This window comes from Malus sylvestris, chromosome 14 (assembly GCF_916048215.2).
Source record: "Malus sylvestris chromosome 14, drMalSylv7.2, whole genome shotgun sequence".
Taxonomy (NCBI): Eukaryota; Viridiplantae; Streptophyta; class Magnoliopsida; order Rosales; family Rosaceae; genus Malus; species Malus sylvestris.
This window is the reverse complement of record NC_062273.1, coordinates 29,852,605-29,866,633: the sequence shown is the minus strand read 5'-3', so window position 1 is coordinate 29,866,633 and position 14,029 is coordinate 29,852,605. Positions and strand designations below refer to the sequence as shown.

General features: G+C 37.5%; 2 protein-coding genes across 4 annotated transcripts; one reads left to right on the top strand and one right to left on the bottom strand.

Moving 5' to 3' along the window:
• Positions 1 to 48: 48 nt before the first annotated feature.
• On the bottom strand, positions 49 to 7,274 carry LOC126599928 (uncharacterized). 3 transcript variants are annotated; one of them, XM_050266407.1, is made up of 9 exons: positions 7,103 to 7,274; positions 6,520 to 6,564; positions 5,114 to 6,365; positions 3,482 to 4,820; positions 2,722 to 3,001; positions 2,184 to 2,291; positions 1,824 to 2,102; positions 825 to 968; positions 49 to 642 (listed from the first exon to the last, which is right to left on the bottom strand). In XM_050266407.1, the coding sequence occupies exons 3-9, from the start codon at positions 6,336 to 6,338 to the stop codon at positions 454 to 456; spliced, it is 3,564 nt and encodes a 1,187-aa protein (XP_050122364.1). In that variant the 5' UTR covers positions 6,339 to 6,365; positions 6,520 to 6,564; positions 7,103 to 7,274; the 3' UTR covers positions 49 to 453. The 3 variants fall into 3 exon arrangements, with proteins under 3 accessions (XP_050122364.1, XP_050122362.1, XP_050122365.1); XM_050266405.1 differs by having other exon boundaries at positions 3,482 to 4,832; positions 7,103 to 7,273; XM_050266408.1 differs by having other exon boundaries at positions 3,482 to 4,832; positions 5,114 to 6,328; positions 7,103 to 7,273.
• Positions 7,275 to 10,756: 3,482 nt separating this feature from the next.
• Positions 10,757 to 13,850, top strand: LOC126599786 (transmembrane 9 superfamily member 3-like). Its single transcript, XM_050266230.1, has 7 exons — positions 10,757 to 11,015; positions 11,479 to 11,519; positions 11,609 to 12,191; positions 12,279 to 12,416; positions 12,499 to 12,655; positions 12,751 to 13,235; positions 13,385 to 13,850. The coding sequence occupies exons 1-7, from the start codon at positions 10,858 to 10,860 to the stop codon at positions 13,602 to 13,604; spliced, it is 1,782 nt and encodes a 593-aa protein (XP_050122187.1). The 5' UTR covers positions 10,757 to 10,857; the 3' UTR covers positions 13,605 to 13,850.
• The last annotated feature ends 179 nt before the right edge of the window (positions 13,851 to 14,029 follow it).

Genomic DNA, 14,029 nt, shown 5'->3' with positions numbered 1-14,029 from the left:
AAGAAGATAAACGGCATCCGAAAGTAGAGCAAAATTGGACAGGGAGAGTTTCACAAGATAATTACTAAATTACCTAAAAGAATATCACACACTCATGTACAACACGATTCCAAGATGATTTTCCCCCTCCCCCGGATCATCAAACAAAGCGAAGAAAGAAGAACCCTAAGAATACAGTCGGTGCGTGCAAAATTACACTCTTGGATTACAGTTGATTTTGGAATACAACTTGGTAAGGGGGGAGGACCGAAAGGTATTTCAAACAAAAACCAAACACACCTTTCAATGCATCGTGCAGCAACGCCGAGGGCCGAAATCTAACATATGTATGACCGGTTCCATTGTGGAATCAAATGCTGGCCCCTTCATAAATTGGACGCCCAAAACTCCGAAATGCAAGCGCAACTGCACTATCTTGTCTTTACCAAGAGCATCTTCATACCGTGCGAGTGTTCACGATGATATGGGTTCGTAAGGATATGATAGCCACGGGTGCTTCAGAGCTTCAGATGCAGAAGGGCGCTTCTTCGGGTTTATCTCAAGCAGATGAGCAACGAAGTCTATGAAGCCTTGGTCCCCCATTGGAAGCCTGTGCCTCAAGGATGTCTTCTTTGGTATCAGGTATTCCAGTCTGTTTGTTTCCTGAAGAACAGAGAAGAACAGCACCGTTTACGAGATAAATAACAAATACATGAATGCCTGTAAACTAAGGTTACCGGTGTTTGTACAAAAACGAACACGACAAAATTGGAGAAGGCTGATCTGTGAATTAACAAAGATTTATTAAATAAATGGAGTAATTAACTCAAAACCATATGGCTTACCTGATTCCGTTCATAAAGCATGTGATTTTTTGTGAAGTATTTGTATGTATCACGTCCTTTGGCTAGCATGCCTTGATCAATAGGGGAAATGATTCCCATCACCCGTGCAAGTAAAGTTGCAGGGGAATCATTCTGGAAGAGTACCTACACAAAGCAAGTTCATTTCTACATTTAGCACCAGAATCATGATTTTTTTCTTTTTCAGAAAACTTGTAGCTTATCGAATTCGAATCACAATATACATACATAGCTTGTACTGAGAAAGATTTCTGTTCAGTATATTATCTGTACTTTATTCTATGTACAGCTGAATCTCTGAATGAAGAACAAACAAGATATACTGACACAACGATATAACTCCATTTCCTGCCTAAATGTCAGGAGAATATATATTCGGTGTATTGCAAAATGATGACTCAACCCGTATTGAGACATGATCAAAATTCTGGTATAAACTTCATATTTCTTTAGTTTGACTTTGCAGGCACCAAACTGTTCACAAAACGACAGGAATTTATAGCAACGTCGTTGAATAGACAAGTCTGCATAACAATATATAAAAAACACACTTGTTTTGTTTTGTCATTTATCAAAACACAATCTCATGAATTAGTGTTAAGTTGTTCATCTCCGCATCCACTAGAACGGATTTATGGATGAATCACAGATACTTATAAGGGGCAATAATATAGAACAATAATAGTCACAGCTTCATGTACACAGACAGACAAACCCGTAATGTTACTCCTAATAAACCAGTATTCTTACAGAAGCTGAGATTTACTTCAACCAGCAGTCAGGTTAGAGCATAACATTAACAGATCTCAAATACCAGATAATTAAACAAAGTCAATATCTAGTAACCATGTTTGTAATAACTTAAAGAAACAGATACAACCAAAACTAAAATAACAACCACATGCTCTAATCAATAATCCAAACATTTGTATTAGGAAAATAAAATCTAACGATAAGTATACATAGATGCATAGCACTTACATTGCCAGTACAAAGTTCAGCCAAGATGCAGCCAAGCGACCATATATCTATCTTCTTATCATATGGAAGTCCCAAGATAACCTCAGGAGCACGATAGGATCTGGACTGAACGTAGGAGCAGAGATGATCCGTCTCAAAGCAACTACTCCCAAGATCAATGACTTTGACCTCACATCTACTGTAGCTTTTGACCAGTATATTCTCAGGCTTCAAGTCACAGTGTATCATGCCAAGGCCATGCAAAAACTGAAGCGCCTCTAGACACTGAATCGTAATTGACTGCATAAAAATTCAATAAACCTTAAACACCAGCATAAAAAAACTAAACAGTTGTCAAATAGAAAATGGAACTAAACAAACCTGCAGTCGTGGCATTGTGAAGTAGACCTCCCCTCCTGACTCCCGATTAAATTTATGAAATTCATACAAGTTTGCTTTGAGAAGTTCACATACTATTAACAAATGTTCCTACAACACAAAGTAAATTCTAACTAAATAAAATTCATTGAGAGAAATATGTAATTTATAAATGCACAAACAAGATCAATGCAGGAGGCGCAAGTTGGGAATATAAATGACTGTAAAAACCTGCCCCCAAAGAAATCTAAATCTTGACATGACTAACCACAGAATAGATACACAAAGATTTCAAGTTTTTGCCTCCCTATGCTAACATAAAGGCACTGCCATGAAGCATATGAGTCCCAGGTACACAAGACAATGAAAGACGAGTCATACAAATCTAGCAAATAAATGGACACGTATGAAACAATTATCTATCTCAAAGTCTTATAAAAGCGACCAAATAAGATAACCGCTCTCCGGGGTAGTATCGACTGGTTGAAAGGTTTGAAAGAGAACGTTGTTAAAGTAAATATCAAATTGTGCATTTCCTTACTCGATAGTAGAAGTAATCGTACAACCGAAGAATGTGATACTTGTCACCAGGATCATGCTTATTGACGTATTTGAGAAGCTTTATCTCATCAAGGCTCTGATCAAAGAAGTCTTTGTTGTTCTTTATAATTTTCACACACACATCCATGCCTGTATGTAGATCATGAGCTTGTATGGCTTTGCTGAATGCTGCTGATCCAAGATATTCAGTAACATGATAGCGGCCAGCTAATACAGAATTCAAAACAACTTGAAAATTTTTGTCCTCCTCAAAGCCAGTTCTGTGGAACAAAAACATGGGGTTCAAATCAGAAGAAAGTCAAGTAGCCAATGATAAAAAAAATAGCAATGAAGAGCTTCAAAGTAGCGAGAAACATCAGCAAAAGCCGAAAGACTAAAGTCTATCACAAGAGTACACGTCTCTCAACAGAAGAAATCACACAATAAAGCTGTTTCAAATTTAGGGGGATTGTGTTGTCATAATGCTGTTTTATGTTATACAGAAAAAAAAATAAAGGAATCAATGAGAGAGATAGACAGATAGATAGAGGGGAGCAATTAAGGTATTATTCTTCTATCTTGAAGAAAACAAGGTCTAACACTACAGTTTCAAAAGTTTCCAGAGCATTTCAAAATGTATTATTGGTGTAAACAGAAAAATCCAATGCCCAAAGCACATTCTCCTGTAACGAACCATGATCAATTAGTTTATATTTGAGATTGGTGAATAGGTGAGGACGTGTACTCTTCCTCTAACGAACCTGTTTTTCCTGTGCACAATCTTGAGGTTGAAGGTCTCAAACTCTTCCTCTTGAGCCTTTATTTGCCTTACTTGTTCTTGCACAGCAGCCGCCTCTTCATCCTCAAGTGATGCCCCCGTATCTTCTTCCCTAACAGCAGCAATTTTCTCATCTTCTTCTTGCTTGGCGTGCTCTCTTTCAGCATAAGCATAATTAGAGAGCGTTGAGGGAGTAGAGTTTGTGGATCTAACAGCATTAGCATTTCTTTCATCCCTAGAACTCATTCTAGGTGAGGACTCGTTACTTTTCTCCCTCCATGAAGCAAGCATGTTATCATCATCAGGTTCTTCAGTGACAACAGCATTGAAGTTGTTTGACCATAACGGTTTACTAGAGCTTGCCTGCACCAATTGTCCATCTCTCAGTGGCGGCGGGAATGAAAATCCCCCTTCTGAATGATTTTTCTTCTGTCTAAATACACCATTATCATTCTCAACTATATATTTACTTGCCTCATGTTTACTAGTTTTCTTCTTATCCCTCTCAAGTCTATCAATACGTTTCTTATCTGAGTCCTGATGATTCTTCTGTGGCCCACCAATTCCTACATCATGGTCCCGAAAGTATTCTAGATCCCCTTCACTACTGCCACCAATCAAACTTTCCCGCACTTCGCTGCCGATATCAGCAGCATCGCTATTGATTCCCACACCTATTGATCTTACTGAACCAAGCTGGTCGTCATCCACACAAACCTCCTCCAAACGTGGCCTTCCACTCTCATTCACAACTTTCCCATTCCCTAACATGATGAGTTCATTGGTCTGAGTGACAAAGCCCTGCCAGACAGGTTCTGAACGCATTAAATTAAGCTCCTCTTCATCCATCAATTGTCCATCATATTGAGCTATTAAACCATTATCATCAGTTCTCCCATACAATTCAGTCACTGATAATCCTATAGGATCATCTGAACTTATAATCGGTTCAACATTTTTCGCTTGGAAGCACCGCTCACCAGAGAAATAAGAATCCTCCTCAGCAAAAGATTGATCATCATCCTCATCTTTGGTTGGACCCCTTTCCTGTGGATCTGGAACACTGCCATGACCTGTTCCTTTTTCATTGTCACTAGGGTAATCAATTTCATGGGCCAAAAACCACGCCTCATCTTCAATCGGTTGTCTCATGTATCCGACATCATCATCATCGTCATATTCATCAGAGTCCCAATATGGGTAGTCAATCGATTCACTCAAACCATCACCAACAGTAGCAAAACCAGAAACCAGATCAGATGCGTCCTCTGCAATCCCCTGACTTACAGACAGCCAACTACCTCCTACAGGCCTTTTTCCACCTGAACCATAATCTTTAAAGAAGAAATTAGAGACTAGACATATCAAAACAACCAAGATAATGTGACAAGAAATTTGACTCTGAACAACTTCAGAAATCCAATATTTGAGGAATGTTCAAGACAAACTCTACTTATCTAAGCACACAAAGGAATGGGTAAAAATGATCATTGAGGTAAAGCACATACGAATAAAAAGGTGTGCAATGATTTTAAGTCTTGAAAAACAGTAAAAAAAATTAAACTGACGTCTGCAATAGCTACCTAAAACAAAACAAAGTGTATCACAAACTAACCTGAAGAGTTGATTTCTTGTCCAATAGGTACATCCAAATATGACCCAATAAGATGAGCATTGTCAGCAATGCTGAGTTTTGCGCCTGGTCCGTCTCTTTCAAACTTTTCCTCCCAATTAACATTCAATGGTTTGTCCTCTGACTTGAGTTTGACGGGTGGCAGCCTAGGGAACTCTTCCTTTTGATTCTCAGACAAAATAGGAAAAACTAAATTACTAATGGTCTTTTGCTCAGAAATCCCTTGTGACTGGCTTAAGTATAAAGCTCTTCCCACCTCATCAACCTGCTCCTTTACTGTTGCCCTAATATCAGCCAACTCAGTTTTTCTCTTTCCTTCTTTTTTGTCAGAACCAGGAGCACTATCATAACTCGTTGACACATCACCCTTGGAGAAAGGAAACACGGTCTTGACGGAACAATCTTTCCACATCTCTGAAGGTGGATTCGTTGGTTCTTCGATTCTTGACCAAGGATTCCCTGCTGCATTTTCTTTGAAAACTGTGGTACTCGTCTTAAGTTGTTCAAGTTCCTTAGGTTCGCTTGTTTGGGTTCTGTCACACTTGAATTCGACACTAGCTTTGCTAGTACTTCCAGACCAAGAGGTTTTCTTTTCACCAGAAAAGCTAATCTCTTCTCCATATTTCACAATGGCTTTACCTGAATCAGGAACTTCAGTTGTATGATTCTTTGATTGTTGGGATATCTGAGGCTCTGGGAAGTTAGCGATAATACCACCACCATCATTTTGATAAGGTTCTGCAGGTCCATTGCTCGGACTGGACTTCCAAGAATATAAATCAAGCACGGTGTCCTCTAAACCTTTAGAGAATGCAAAGCTCTTGTGATTTGTCCCAGCCACCTCAATAGACTTATTCCGCTCCCCAATAGAAGCAGCAATTTTCAATTTGCTTTCAGACCCATTTCTACCAGTTCCACACTCTATCTCTTTCACTATAAGTTCCTTAGAGACTTCACCACCATTCCGAGATCCCAAGCCTTGATTTTCCACCACTAGCTTGTCCCCGTTTTCAGCTTCCAACGAACGACCTGAATCCTTCTCTTCAAGAGTAAGCTTCTGAAGGAAACCATTCAAATCAGAGCGATTACCAAGCTCACTTCGCAGAGCTGCCTCTGCTCTTGAAAACCTATTCTTCCGCAGAAAGTCCAGAATAACGTCAACAGAGTTTGAGTCCGCCATTTTCAGCCTCCTAAAACCTACAAGCATGCATAAAAAACTAAGCACCCACCAATCCTGAGAACACACCATTAACAAAAGTTCAAAAATCTATCTTCCAGTTTGCCTCACTTTCCTAAGAAAATGAAAAACAGAGCAGATTTTCGAAAAATAAATAAATAAAGGAAACGAAATCGACACTCCTTCCTTCCATATAAAGTGAAGAAGTCACCTTGTATTAAGCTCAACGACTGGCGCCATTTTGTCTTCTACTGTCCTGAGCAATGAAAAAATGGAACATTCAGAATATCAAAAAAAATCATTTCCTTTCTCCCACTTTTTCCGAGCAACCAAACAAAGCAAAACCATTCAATTTTTCCCAAAACACAAAAAAAAAAAAAAAAAAAAAAACCCAAGTTGTATTCAGTAGAGAGTGCCGACCCGCCTAAAAGTCTCATTACTTTGGGTCCCGAAACCGCTTATTCTCAACGTGGATCCGGCATTTACAAACAGGCCGAAATTCCCAAATCCTCCACAAATCAAAATTTACAAACCCTTAAAATCCCAACAGATTTACGAGTTCGCGGAGTGGGATTCAAATCCCACGAAACTTTCATAGCCATTGGACCAAATCACTAAACTATTTGTCGGCCGGAGAAAATCAAGATCTGATTTTTAATTTAAACCCGTGATTTTTTGGGGAAAAGGATTTGTGGGTATTGGAGAAGGGGACAAAAAAGGTTGAAACTTGCAATTAGAAAAGAGAAAAGGGGGTTAGAAATAGAGAGAGCGGCGGAGGAAGAGAAGAGAGGCACCTGGTGGGAATGGGAGTGACCGGTTGCTGCTGGCGCTGCTGCTGCTGCTGCTTTTGTTTCTTCTCTACGTAGGCTTTCGGGCGGGGCAGGCGTGGTCTCCTGAATTGAGGTGGAGCCTTGGAGGTGGTCCAAAACCAATAGCTTCTTTTAGTTTTAAAATTTAGATGCCAATGGAATAACTTGAATATATTCACTCTATATACTCTCAACTTTATGACCAAATAAAAGTACTAATAAGTCACCATTCTCGTTTATTTTTATTTTTATTTTTGTAGGCGTCGTTAATTTATTACATTGCATAAATTGTTACGACTAAGATTTATTTATTATTATTTTTTTTTCAAACAATAGATTTTATTAAATTTAGTATTAGATTAACCAACAACGGCATTTGAACTCACATCGTCATACAACGACACCTTTTAACCATTGTGGTAAAATACCACTTGCACGACTAAGATTTATTTTGGCACAAATGAAATGCCACACTAATTTATACTTGAGAGTTCTTTTAAAAAAAAAACAAAAAAAACTAATGAAAAGGGCTTGAAAACTTTGAGTTTTAATAATAAGGACAAAATAAATGGTAAAGTGAATAATACTAGGTTTGACTTTTTAGTGTAAAAATATGATTTTTCGTTAAAGTGAACAGTACTGCGAGCTTTTCGTTAAAACCACCGTAAATAAATTACTCTTGAGAGGGTTTGAAACTTTGAAGTATGACGCAATAGATTGTCAACATTGAGATAATCGTTATAAATTATATAGAACTCTAGAGGGAAACATCAAGAATAAAAAGTTGGCAATTACTATTTTGAATTATTAAAAATAAAATAAAATAATTATTTGTACATCAGCATGATAGCATCTAAGTTGTCTGTAGTTCCGCATCTCTTAATGACATGATAAACTTTCTAAATAACAGTAAAAAGACTGTGAAAACCAAATTCACACTACTTTTATCCTAAAAAAATATTATGATTTTTGTTGTTATTTTAGTTTTTCTTAACACGTGTTCAGTCGTAGTATTATTTTAAGGAAAACTAATGAAAAGGATTTGAAAACTTTGAGTTTTAATTATAAGGACAAAATAAAGGGTAAAGTGAATAGTACCAGGATTGCCTTTTTAGTGTAAAAATATGGTTTTTCGTTAAAGTGAACAGTACCAAGTGCTTTTCGTTAAAGTTTCCATTATTTTAACACATTATGAGTGTGGCATGTATTTTGGGCTTCTCGCTGTCCACTTAGAAAAAATTGGGCCCTCCACCATTGGACACAATTGGTCTCCCTCGGAAGCAATGTGAGCCCATTGTCCCTCGCTGGGCCTGGAGTTTACGTTTCTCCGGACAAAACGAAGATCTGGTTTGGCATCCAAAGAAAAGATGGGCTGGACTTTATGTGTGAATAAGTCCATGATTGGTTCAATAAGTTGTGGTGTTCGGAGGTCCGTTTATATGACTGGACAAGACGAATATTTGACTTATATTACTTTAGACTCATCCGTTATAACATTTAACTTTATAGAATTTAACGATTTTTATTCAGATGTATAATTTAAAGGAAAACTAATGAAAAGGACTTGAAAATTTTGAGTTTTAATGGTAAGGACAAAATAAATGGTAAAGTGAATAGTACCATAATTGACTTTTTAGTGTAAAAATGTGGTTTTTCGTTAAAGTGAACAGTACCGGATGTTTTTCGTTAAAGTTCCCATAATTTAAATGTGTACTTTTGATATATACTAAAGAAACCTTTCTCTCTCTCTTTACTAGTAAGCCACAAAAACCACAAGATGATAAAAAGACATTCAAATATAAACGAATACCGGATGCAAGTTGTGTGTGTCTGAATAGAATAGAAGAGAACTAGGGTTAAGATTGCTTTGCGTTAATTCTTCGACGAGAATAAACCTACAAATACAATCGTATTTCAACGATTTCCAACCGTTCAAAAACCGCACATTGACTATAGTAGCAACTGTTCAAAAACCAGGCATTTGCATGTTCAATTCATGCATTCATAGAATAGAATTATGTGTATGTAATTTTGGTTCATTAACATGGACGTGATTTCTTTTTTTTCTTTTTTTGTGTGTGACAGCACGTTATTGTTGCTTAAAGCCGTGAAAGTACCACTATGAGCATAATATGATATATATATATATATATATATATATATATATATATATATATATATATATATAATATGGTTCTCAAATTAGGCTACTTGGGCCATAGTTCATAAATTTATAGGGGATGCCTTTCTTCCTAAGCAATCACCAACTAATTTATTTGTTCTATATAATTTAAAACTCAAATGAAATGTCATCATGTTTTTGCCATTTCTTTTAGATCAACTATTAGTTTTCTCACAGAAATCCACTTATTCGAAAATCAAGAAGATTCACTGGAGCATTTTCAACCTCAGATAAACAGTTGGTCTAAATAACAATAGCAACTTGACCAAATAAAATAGCACGGTAGCATTTTGGTCCAAAAGCACAATGAACATTGTGCCCAAACGTCATTGTAACAGTACAGTGGACGCCCAAGACCTTGCTGGAAAAAATTGGTCTAATTTTGAGATCGCAAAAGGGAGGAGGCCAAGGAATCATCCCACGGCGTTGACCAACAAACCACCAGACCTCTCATCCTCACAAAGCAAACCAATCACGTGCGACCACGTAGACAGAGAAAGGAAGAAAGAAATTAAAAAAAGGAGAAGCTTGAGGCGCACCCTACGGCATTAGGTAGACACCAAAGCGTCGGTAAGGGGTCAAACGTGGTGAGGCACTCTGTCTCCGTCACAAATTGTTCCCCGTTTGGCCTCATTTTTATTTCACATTAAAAACAAAAGAGTAATGTTATTCATATCATGTTTTTATATCAGATTTTTATATCATTTTATATGGCATTTGATGTGGACAGCCACATCATTTGAATTAATTAGATTTTTTAATTTAATTCATTATTTAATAAACTAATAATTAAGAAAAACTAGTTAATTAAATGATGATGGTGGTATACGAGTAGTCTTTCTCCTTCATTTCCTTGAGTTTTGCAAATTTTTCAAATGATGTGGCTGTCCACATTAAATGTAACCTAAGGTGGTATAGAAATATAGTATAAAAACATGGTATTAATAGCATTACTCAAAACAAAAACAAGTTATTTCCACATTAACTAATAATTATTTTATATGCATATTAATGAAATCTTTATTTCTTCTAATCAATATTACTACTCTAAGTTATATTCAAATGGAAGAAAAATATTAAAAATTCTGACCATAACATCGTTACTTGCATTTTTAAGTAAATAATAAATTAATAATTACATTGTGTGAGTTACGATTTTCTGATTTTGTGCATGCAAGAAAAAATTCAACACAAATATGTTAATGACTTGTTTACTTATTTAAAATTTGGGAACTCATGAATCTAAGAAGATAAAAAGGAGTAAATTACATTGTCATCACGAACCTCCAATTGATACGGTTCATGATTTTCAAGTATTTTACAAATTATAACGTGGAATACATACTTTTTAGCGTAATCAGAACCACACATTATGATTTTTATCTCACACATTTTTGTTTGTTTATGACGATGGAATGAATAAATAACATAAAAGTTGTAAGTCCAAAAGCTTCACCCCCAAATAAATATATAAACCAAAGACCCAAACCAAACCCAGGAAATCAAATATACCGAACGTGGTTGTCTTATCTCTGCAGAGGTTAGAGAGAGAGAGAGAATGAGGAAGACCATGACTGTAGGAGTACACTGCATCATCGCTTTGCTAATTCTGTCCGGTGCGGATCTAGTCAGGTCCGACGGGTCGGATCATCGCTACAAGGAAGGAGATTTAGTCCCTCTGTATGCCAACAAGGTCGGCCCGTTTCACAATCCCAGGTAAAACCCAACACTCCGCACTGCTCGATCTCAAAATTTCATGCTTTCTTAACTCAATTCAGCTTCTGGGTTTGTTTATTTCGCTGTTAATTGTTATGGATCTGAGTTTATTTCGGCACCCATTTGTTTGGTTACTGAGAAATCTGCATGAATTACAAGTTCTGGTTCAGCTGGGATAAGCTAGACATTGTGATTTGGAAATTGAATTTACATTGGCTATTTGTAAATACCAGAGCTTGATCTGTTTTTGAAAGATTTGATTTGGGTTCTTAGTCATTTACAATCAAGTTTATGAGTCAACTGTGTTTTTGGTTTTTCGTCGAAATTTCATGTGTACTGTAAACCGAAGTTTAGCTCTGTTTCTGCGCTGGATAGCAAATTGTATGTTAGTTTGATTATGGTGGAACTTTGGTGTTCCTGATGGTCTAAAGTTTGGTTCTTTTTGTTTTTTCGGTGCTTCCAGTGAAACGTACCGCTACTTTGATCTCCCATTCTGCTCACCAGGTTTGTATCAAATCGATTCGTTTCTTTCGTTTTTACTTAATCTTCTCCGAGGAATTGAATTTGCCTCCTTATTTGGATCCGAATTGTAGGTGCGGTGAAAGAGAAGAAGGAAGCTCTTGGTGAAGTATTAAATGGGGATCGTTTAGTCAGTGCCCCTTACAAACTTGAGTTCCTAAAGCATAAAGATACCGAATTAGCTTGCAAGAAAAAACTCAAAAAGGAAGAAGTGGCCCAGTTCAGATCTGCTGTCAACAAGGACTATTACTTCCAGATGTATTATGATGACTTGCCGATTTGGGGTTTCATAGGGAAGGTTGACAAGGAAGGCAAAGACCCGAGCGAGTACAAGACCTACCTTTATAAGCACATTCATTTTGATCTCTATTATAACAAGGACCGCGTGATTGAAGTCAATGTTCGTACTGATCCAAATGCACTGGTTGACCTTACAGAGGATAAAGAAGTTGATGTTGAATTCATGTATACTGTAGAGTGGAAGGAAACAGCCACTCCTTTTGAGAAGAGGATGGATAAGTATTCTCAGTCCTCATCGTTGCCTCATCATTTGGAGATCCATTGGTTCTCAATTATAAATTCATGCGTGACAGTTCTCCTCTTGACTGGGTTTCTTGCTACAATTCTCATGCGAGTGCTTAAGAATGATTTTGTCAAGTAAGCATATTTAGTAATCCTTTTGTCCCTGTTTTATGTCTGCTGGTTCACCCATTCTTATATATACCTTTTCTTTCTGTATAAAAGATATGCCCATGATGAAGAAGCAGCTGAAGACCAGGAAGAGACTGGATGGAAATACATTCACGGAGATGTATTTAGGTTCCCCAAATACAAGTCCCTGTTTGCAGCAGCTCTTGGTTCGGGAACCCAACTTTTTACTCTGTAAGTGCTCATTTATCCAGCTATAGGTGCAGCACTCAGTTGTCGAAGTTTCTCATGTTTTTTTTCTTTCCATTCCATGCAGTACGGTGTTCATTTTCATACTCGCGCTTGTTGGTGTGTTTTATCCATACAACCGAGGGGCTTTATTTACTGCTCTGGTAGTCATTTATGCACTCACTTCAGGAATTGCGGGCTATACTGCTACTTCATTTTATTGTCAGCTAGAGGGATCAAACTGGGTATGTAATGATAAATTCTCCTTGCTATGGTTTTGGTATCATTGATTGAAGTTGATGTTTTAATATTGAAAGGTTCAAACTTTCTGGTATGACAGGTTAGGAATCTATTGCTGACGGGATGCCTCTTCTGTGGACCTCTGTTCCTTACATTCTGCTTTTTGAATACTGTTGCAATTGCTTATACGGCTACTGCTGCCCTTCCATTCGGCACGATTGTAGTTATAGTTCTGATATGGACACTTGTAACATCACCTTTACTGGTGTTAGGTGGGATTGCTGGGAAGAACAGCAAAGCTGAGTTCCAAGCCCCTGTTCGCACCACTAAATATCCGAGAGAGATTCCACCATTACCTTGGTACCGGGCAACAATCCCTCAAATGGCAATGGCCGGTTTTCTGCCCTTCAGTGCTATATACATTGAACTGTATTACATATTTGCAAGTGTATGGGGTCACAGGATTTACACCATTTACAGCATCTTGTTTATTGTGTTTATCATTCTTCTGATCGTCACTGCTTTCATTACCGTGGCATTGACATATTTCCAACTTGCTGCCGAGGACCACGAGTGGTGGTGGAGGTAAGCAGCTATTATTATCTGTGCATTCTAAGTTTGGTTAGGGTTTCTATGCAAGTTATTATACTTTTTATTCTTGTTGTAAACCAGTTTCAATTTCAGAAGATGCAAATATACTACCTTGACTGATGTATACGTTGGTTTCGGTACAGGTCTTTCCTCTGTGGTGGGTCTACTGGACTATTTATCTATACCTATTGTTTGTATTACTACTACGCACGCTCGGATATGTCGGGATTCATGCAAACATCATTCTTCTTTGGTTACATGGCATGCATCTGCTACGGTTTCTTCCTCATGCTTGGAACTGTAGGCTTCCGTGCAGCTTTGCTTTTTGTCCGTCACATATACCGGTCGATCAAGTGTGAGTAGTAGCTTGTTCTCCATGAATCATCGGATATGGTTTCTCGTGTTTTTGGAGTCACAGGCACCCCTGTAGAGAATTTGGTCAAATTAATTTTGTTAGTGCTTGGTGTACTAAAGCTGTAGTCGTGAGATATGTATGCTTCCGGAGCAATATGTTAGATCACAATATGGGCGACTATATTCAGAGACAAGTTTGTATCTTTACCTTTGAATCTTTTGCAATACATTCTTCAAATATATTCTCTCTCCTTACATACCCATCTCTCTCTCTCTCTCTCTCTCTCTCTCTCTCTCTCTCTCTCAGTTACATAGAAGTGTCAAATTGTAAATTACTGAGCGGGGAGACGTCAAATATCTTCAAAATCTGCAGCTAAGAACTTCAAACCGAACAAGGGGAATGATAAGTTGATGTTGAATTTTTGATGTGTATT

Coding starts and splice junctions, on each gene's coding strand:
- LOC126599928 (XM_050266405.1), bottom strand. CDS start 6,338: ATGCTTGTAGGTTTTAGGAGGCTGAAAATGGCGGACTCAAACTCTGTT. Junction 2,292..2,721: donor ACGATTACTTCTACTATCGA/GTAAGGAAATGC, acceptor TTTGTGTTGTAG/GAACATTTGTTAATAGTATG. Junction 2,103..2,183: donor TCACAATGCCACGACTGCAG/GTTTGTTTAGTT, acceptor ATTTTTATGCAG/TCAATTACGATTCAGTGTCT.
- LOC126599786 (XM_050266230.1), top strand. CDS start 10,858: ATGAGGAAGACCATGACTGTAGGAGTACACTGCATCATCGCTTTGCTA. Junction 11,016..11,478: donor GGCCCGTTTCACAATCCCAG/GTAAAACCCAAC, acceptor CGGTGCTTCCAG/TGAAACGTACCGCTACTTTG. Junction 12,192..12,278: donor CTTAAGAATGATTTTGTCAA/GTAAGCATATTT, acceptor TCTGTATAAAAG/ATATGCCCATGATGAAGAAG.